The sequence below is a fragment of the Sinocyclocheilus rhinocerous genome, unplaced genomic scaffold (genome assembly GCF_001515625.1).
Source record: "Sinocyclocheilus rhinocerous isolate Xijiao unplaced genomic scaffold, SAMN03320098_v1.1 scaffold55, whole genome shotgun sequence".
Lineage (NCBI taxonomy): Eukaryota > Metazoa > Chordata > Actinopteri > Cypriniformes > Cyprinidae > Sinocyclocheilus > Sinocyclocheilus rhinocerous.
The window spans coordinates 947,141-955,362 of NW_015647461.1; the positions used below are offsets into that span (position 1 = coordinate 947,141).

The window sequence follows — 8,222 nt, forward strand, 5'->3', positions numbered from 1 at the left end:
AGGGAAACCACACCCCACTCCCCTTGTGTTATTAGTTCACTGCGAATTTGACACTTGTGTTTCCAGGACTCCATGGGAGGCTCCCCTAATGATATCCGAATTTCTGACATGCGGCCGACTTTGGTAGAGCCAGCAATGTACAAACCAAAGGTTGTGTTACTGGGCAAGGAAAAAAAAGGTTGGTAAGACAAAGAAGCCTGTATAAGTTACAAAGTCAGCATGAAATCTATTTTTTAAATGAATGTTGTTAATCTTATTGTGAGCAATTCATTCTTTGACCTCATTTTTATGATTTAATATCATAACTTGATCTTCCAGTGAAATGGTCTCTTTGGTGACATATTCCAGACTTCTCCAATTATTTAGTCTGCTAAAACTCCTTACAATTGGCTGCAAGCACACATTCATATCTGCCTCCATCCAATCAACAACTAATAGATCAAATCAAGTCCTTGGCCTACATTTGTTTTTTAATAATCTGTTTCACTCAGATGTGTCACAATACAGAAGAAATTACTTGCAGCTTCTTCCGTTTCATCACGACATTAAACTCACAATTTTTTCCCCTCATTCTTTTGATGTTTATTAATAAAGTTCTTTTATTAAGAAATCCTTCTGCAAATCCTAAAATGCATTGTGTGATTGCACTGGAGAATACTGGAAATCACAGTTGTTGTGAGAAGCATAATAATTGGGGTTTATTTTAGACAAAAATACAGTCATTTTTCATTCATATAAACTATTTTACCTTGTATGCCTATTATCTTTTTTTTAATGCATTCAGAGTCCACCGATGAGTCTGAGCCAGACAAAATGCATTGTTTGAACAACAGCGGATCATCTGCCACTTATTCAGACTACTCACCCTCCCAGGGTTCATCTGGCTCCTCCAACCCACCTGGAAATGTCAGTAATCTGCAAACATCTGGGAAAGAGGGGCCATCACAGACTCACTGGACCAACAGGTTGGCAAGAATTTAACCACTGCCACTATTCATTTATATGAACTAACAGACCATCTGTGCGCTCATATGACATGACAGTTGATCAAACAGTTTAGATATCCAGCTCACTGACTTTTGGGTGGCCCAAAACTGACATTGCGTCACTGGAATAGTCTTGCAATAATCATCTCTGGCAATAATCCAAATTTATTCAAGCCATCCCTTGCATATTGTTTTCATTAACTGGCAATATTCATGAAACACAGAACTGCATTTAATATTTGGTGTTCAGTGCTATACAGGAGGTTGCAAATCTGTGCCTTTGTAGGGGTGTCTCTTATTTGCCTTTTTATGAGATTGAAGGTTTTCATTTTAAATTTCATATTTCTGTCTATTTTAATTAACAAGAAAATTGACGGCTCTAAGTGAGCCTTATCTGGGCGTTTGTTTCTTTTAACCCTCTGGGGTCTGAGGGTGTTTTTGGGTGTTATTGCGCACATCACAATCTCTCTTTCGCTCAAAGTCACGCACAGCAGTATGCCTCGCTCTTGCTGTCATCTTGAGTAAAGTGCAGCTGAAAATCCATCTCTGTTGATTTCAATAAAAGTATTATAATATTAGTACTGCTGAAAAACTTCAAATTATCACTCCTTCCACTGCCTGTTCTTCAGAAGAACTCTTTGAGAGATTTCTGTTTTGATAACCTTGCAGAAGTATTACATAGGCAAAATTTTATAAACATTGAAAATCTATTTGATGAGGATGGCAGTCAACCACAGCGATATTTTTCTTGCACTTTTCAATTTAAACGTAAATTAGACTATATTAAAAGAGTTGTAGGCCCAGTTAAATTTAATTTTCAATATTTCATCTCCAACATTACATGAAGACATCAAGTAGAAAGATTAGCGAGCATCAGCTAAAATAAAGCAAAATACACAGAGCAACGAGGTTCTGTCAGGGTAGTGATAAAATTGGGCTGTACTCAGATGTTGCAGATTCAGTCCCAAGAAGGAATGTACAAGGAATTAGACATTTGCTAAGATTGCAGTGCTTTACTTGTAGTCAATTTTTTATATTATAAGAGGCTTATTTACCTTGACTTGAGGGTCTACAGGGGCTTCCGGTTGTTCTTTTAAATGCACCACACTGAATATGTATATATAAACGAATCATAGAAATCGTGTATTCAAGTCATTGCATTTATGAATTGTATTTAATGTTTTTTTTTATCAATTCATATATACATTAGAATTGTATGATGCTGAATATGCTTGTCATATCAGCCCCTGGCCATACACATTTTTTTCTATGTGCACTGATAAAATCTCAAATGTATTTTGTCTGAATACTTCAACAGGCTGGCTCAGTCTTTTCCAAAGCCCATTGAAAGTAAGCCCCTTCTGAGCCAGAGGGAAACACCTCCTTCCAGCACGCTGCAGCAACGAGGTGAGAGGCGGCCACTGAGCGACACCTTCGACAGCTGGAACGATGCCCCCCACTACGATAACACAGGTTTTGTTGCAGAGGAGACGTCTCTTGACACTCCGAGCAGCAGCGCTGGAAACCCCATGCTAGGCTCGAAGCCCCGGAGTGCCTCAATGGCACATGGCCGGCGGCCTCTCATGAGACAAGAGCGCATTGTGGGAGTTCCTCTAGAGCTTGATCAGTCGCAACTCACTTTCCACACTGTTCGCACCACCCCTGAAACTGAAGTGCCTCCTCCCTCTAACCCCTGGCAGAATTGGACGAGGACTCCCAGTCCCTTCGAGGACAGGACAGCTTTCCCTTCCAAATTGGAAATTACTCCAGCCAACAGCCCCAATCCTGATCGTAAGGACTTCGAACAGGAGATGGGGGAACTACCCGGCACTTTTCCCTCAACTAGAGCCTGGGGGTTTCTGGACTCTACGGACTCAGGGATGGGAAGAGGTCATCCCAACATTTCTGCGCATGTCCAGGGTGTAAAAGAACTGAACAAAGTAGGCACTTTGGTTGTTAGCAAGAGCTCTGAAAGACTTTCGCCAATGATGAAGGAGGTAAAAGCGAAATTTAAGAAATCTCAGAGCATAGATGAAATCGATATGGGGTCGTACAAGGTTTACAGCATCCCCTTGGACAGCTACAGCTCTAGCATAGAAAACCAGGGAAGTGTTGATAGAGCGGACCTCCATGTACCTCTAGAACAGAGCATGTCCAGGAGCCAATCTGCTCCAATGCTGGACGATGATCTGGATGGCTTTGGTTCGAAAAGCTCTCAGCAACAGAAGCCTGCCATCCCAAAGAAAGTTTACCATTTTGACCAAAGCTTCAACCCACAAAGAGCCATGGATATTATGAAAGCGGAGAGGAGAGTTCCTCCACCATTCCCCAATGCCCCGGAATATGTAAACCAACCTGGGAAGACGTTGGCAAAGGAACTTGTGAGCCCAAGAGGCTACCGAGGCTATCCACCGATGGAACAGATGTTTTCATTTGCTCAGACTGCAGTCACCGATGATGCCATCAATCCACAGCTCTCGGTCCAGCCCCAGCGCTCCAGGCCGGGCTTCCTGAGGCGCGCTGACTCTCTGGTAAGTTCGACAGAGATGGCGCTGTTCCGCAGAGTAGCTGAGAACCAAGAACTGCAGCTGGCAGAGCACTACAACAGGTCTCAACAGAGCATGCTGGAACAACAGAACAGCTTGGCTACCATAACTGACACCCAGTTCCACAAGAGGAATGGTAGGTATGACGAAGATTACTCGTCTTATCAAGAACCCACAAAGCCCATCATGGGTTACCCCACCAAGAGTCTGACACAGCGTCGCCCCCTGTCTGCACGGAGCTACAGCACAGAGACATATGGGGCATCTCAGGCAAGGCCAGTGTCTGCCCGACCCACCATGGCTGCACTGCTGGAGAAATTGCCTTCAGATTACAATCTTAGTACATGCACTGAGAAGAGCCCTGAAGCCGACATGAAGATGAGACCTGTCCCTCAAAAACAAGAGGACCCGACCTCCAAAATGCCAGTAGATTGGAGACAGCAGCTGCTTAGACACATTGAAGCAAAGAGGCTAGACCGGGTGAGTAAGCAAGCTTTGCTTTTTGTTCTTCTACGTACTGTAAGTGTTTGTTAGCTTGGATTTTATATAACCTCTCAACATTTTCAAGAAATAAATTAAACCATTATTTGGTTATTTTATTCTGTCTTTATTTAGTCTTATATAATTGTTGAGATCTCAATAACCAATTTTTTCAATGTTTTATATAATATGTTTGGAGTACACAAAATTTAAATGTAGGCTTTTTAGACACATGAACAGTGGGGTGAATCTCATGTGAACTATCAAGAAATGTCTGGGACATATTTCACCCCAAAATCAAAATAAAATAAAATAAAATTATATTCTGCCTAAAAAAAATGAAGCTTTTTCTTAGGACCAATACAGTTTTTTTATTTATTTATCATTATAATTTTTTATGATTATTTTCATAAAATGTTGGCATTGTTTTCATAAAATGTAATCAAACTCCCCCCTTTCTCAAAAAACATTATATTTAAGAGTAAAAAATTTTATTTTTTCACATTATGATAATGAGGGTTTTTTTCCACATTAAAGTAATTTTTCTCACTTTTACGGTAATGATAATTATGAAGGAAAATTCATTGACCCGAAAATAATAGTCACAATGCCAGAAATCCTCAAATTGCTTCAAATTCTTTCCGCAAAATATTATTTTTTTCTTTTTAATTGGGGTGGAATTTGACCCTGACATTTCTTTCCTGAGATTCACCCAGTTACATGCCTTTGTTTCAGTAAAAGTGGATTACAGTACTACAGCACACTTCATTGTTCACGCAATTTAGTCCTACACTGCTGCTATTAATATTCTGTAAACGTAACCGCTGTGTATCACTAATGTGTCACATGGGCAGTAATGACGTTCTGTTGTTGTTCTGTTTGTCAAGCTTACTCACTCTGTTACAGCAATGTGCAGTCCAGTGTATCCCCAGCCACAGCCTTTTGACCTTTCTGTGTGGCACACCCATTCACTCATGTCATGTGGTTGTTTCCCTCCAATCAGAGCGCTGTCCTTAAGCACAACACAGTAAACTTCGGCATGCTGTACTCTGGAGGCTATGCTGCACCGCATGCCAGCAGAAGCATGACAATAAACTTTTACAATAACACAAAGCATGAAAACCAAACAACTCAGTGGCTACCTCTACCAAATGTGAGTATGAAGTAACTTCAGCTCCAGTTTCAGCATGAAGAAGTAAAACGTATATGAACATAACATCTCCTATGAAGATTTCATTTTAGATCTCTCTCTTTTGAGCGGCTTCTGCTTTAACTTCTAAAACAGTGGTAATATAACATATACACTACAATAGCCTTTTTATAAGGCAGACAATCTAACACATTTCACAGTTTAACACTAATCTAACACTTCACCTGTTCTGAGTTCCAGGCTAGACACTGTCTCTCACTGTGATGTTAAACATATATAGGTGTTTTCTGTTGCATGTGCTCAGTCTTTGTGTTTGGTCTATGCACTATAGTCTTCCTCTGTCTTGAACTCACAGAACAAAGCAATCTGTGACCGACAGTAGAGATGCGTTTATGAAAGGCCTTCTTGATCCTTTTAAAATGACACCAAATATAAAATTTAATCACTCATATTTAAACAGTCAGAAGTGAATTCACTAAATATTATTCTTAATATCTGTGTGCACAGTTCACCAACCTCTATTTACTTATTCACCAACAGGTGTTTGGTGAATACTGTAAGAGAATAGAGGATAGTGAACTACACAAAATCGAGTCCTACCAGGTGCTGAATTAGCACTGAGTATTTGTAATTTCTTTTAATGCAAACATGCTTTTTTGTAAATAAGTTTCAATTAGTTTAGTTAAATTAGTTAGTTATAGTTTTATAGTTTTTAAGTGTTTTTTCTTCAAATAAGCTCAATATTTCTTTGATGCAATTAACGGCAATTAATATTTAAACAGATTTTGTGTAGAATTGTTATTTTTCTTCATCAAATAATGATCACATATTGGAAGATCGTTTTAACTAGACATATATGCAGATATACTGTGTAGTTAAGCGTTATTTCGGCATTTTAAAGTGTCTGAATTGCAATGGTTGTGTAATTGGGTCAATTACAGTGGGCTGTGCTTGTTGTATGAAGTTAGTTGAACAAACTCGAAGTAGGTTTAGAGTTGACAAAACCAAAAAAAACCCCAAAAAAAACACCTGGTTTAGATCAAGTTCAGCAGGCTCACAATACTTGCTAAAAATGTTTTCTGTCAACTCAGGGATTGTCCAGAGTTTATTATCAATTCTGGGGTGTTAATAAGTTTAAGAGATTGTTGTGAAAAATATTTTGAATTTAAATGCATTTACAAGACTGAAAGAAATTCCACTGTCACGAAAGTTTGAGAGGACAGCTTAAAGGTGCAATAGGTGATTGTCTTCAGAAACATTTTTTGTTATGCTGGTTGAAAGTCTCTTCACATCCCAATAGCAATCATTAAGTTAAGTGGTCTAAATGTATTTGTCTGTATTTATATATTCTGTGGAAGGTGTAGGATCAAGAAATGTTCGTCTAATCAAAATGTTCGGTCCGAGCGTTTTAATATGCTTTCCTACCTGCCTGTCAACGTATGTATTAGCATACCTCTGCGCACCCAGTTCGCGCAGACAGGATACTCATCAGCGCGTTCACGCAGGCTGTGCAGACAGAGCGAGGATGGCAGGCAAACATCAACAAGCCGATCTTCCTTCCTGGTATTGTAGTACTTTTAAAGATTTCTCACCGGTGAATGACACATGATGTAGCCCAGCGGTTAATCCAGTCCTTGCGCCAGCTCGTTAGAAGTGAGCTACGTGCATGAACTGTGTTCCGATCGATATGATCCCTACACAGTGTTCATTGCTCCCTACTCCCTGAGCAGGGGAAATCCGTTGAAGTTTACTTCACTTCGGAACATGGGCTGGAATTGGGAACCTGATGTAGCCTATTGTAGTAATGTTGTCTCTGGTCTGTGAGTGTAAATGCGTTCAGGGGGTGTGGCTTTGGACGGCGATTGCAGGAAGGGTGGGACGTTCGCTTTCAGTGCTATCAGGCTAAAGTTAGCATTTTCCAAGATCTCCTATTGTACCTTTAAAGAAAATATTTGAATGTATCAATGGAAGTGAATCAACTGAATTTATTCCATAAAAAGATTAAAAGAAAACACACAAGCTTAGTCATTTTAAAAGCTTTATTCATTCTAATGTTTTTACTTATGTTAAATTATATTCAATTAAAAGTTTTATATTTATTGTCAAAACCTAATTGTTTTTGCATAATGCATTAAGGATATAATATACAATTTATATAAAATAACTAATAAATAATTAGCTGTTTAGTGTAACCATTGCAATGAACAATGCTAAAAGCCAGTTCACCCTTTTGAGCGCCGAAAAAACTTCAGTGGTATAGTCACTGAAACCAGATTTGTGCAACAGGCCTAGAACCGACTCGCAAAATACCTTATCATTTTGCAAAAGCAGTGTCATTCTAGAGTTCTTGAATTCTGCTTGCTGACAGCACTATATCCTTTCAGACACCTTCACAACAGAGCAATATTTTAGATAATGGACAAGAGGTGGTTTCTCCAAGTAGCCAGTGGGCCCCGTATTCACTGGGACGAAGAGACGTGCCTCCAGAGAACATGAATGTCATCAAAAAGGTATTGATTATGATAAAAGTATTTTTTCAATTCTGTGTTTTCGATACAGGGTGTACTAAGGCTGGGTGGTAAATTGAATAGATTCATGATAATTGTAAATATTAAAACACTGTAAAGATTAAAACATTTTAATATAGGTTTTTATTTGGCCATCAAGTTTCCTAAAGACTACATCATCATTTTTATTTCAGTGAATCGATTCATAATTTATTCTGTGATTTACTCAAAAATTATCACTGAAGTGTAAGTTTGATGTATTTCATGTGTTAAATTGTTCTAGTAAAAATAATAAAAAAATCGGGGCCTGTAAAATATTTTTAAAAAGATAATACTTCTATTCAGCAAAGATGCATTAAATTGATCAACTATTTTATTTTTTTTGTAACTTTTTATATATAATATTAAGCAGCACAATTATCTTCAACACTTATATAAAAAATGCTTCTTAAATCAGTTAATTAGAATAATTTCTGATTCAGCTTTGCCATCACAGGAATTAATTACATTGTAATATATATATATATATATATATATATATAAGAAAAAGTTA

General features: G+C 38.4%; 1 protein-coding gene across 2 annotated transcripts in view; it reads left to right on the forward strand.

The window, feature by feature from the left end:
- Window positions 1-8,222, forward strand: part of LOC107709201 (leucine-rich repeat-containing protein 7-like) — a 79,170-nt gene that overhangs the window by 56,496 nt on the left and 14,452 nt on the right. For both annotated transcript variants that reach the window (XM_016513637.1, XM_016513638.1), the window contains exons 20-24: window positions 67-178; window positions 785-965; window positions 2,305-4,012; window positions 5,016-5,165; window positions 7,547-7,672. In XM_016513637.1, the coding sequence (XP_016369123.1) occupies window positions 67-178; window positions 785-965; window positions 2,305-4,012; window positions 5,016-5,165; window positions 7,547-7,672 (2,277 nt within the window). The remainder of the gene's footprint in view (window positions 1-66; window positions 179-784; window positions 966-2,304; window positions 4,013-5,015; window positions 5,166-7,546; window positions 7,673-8,222) is intronic.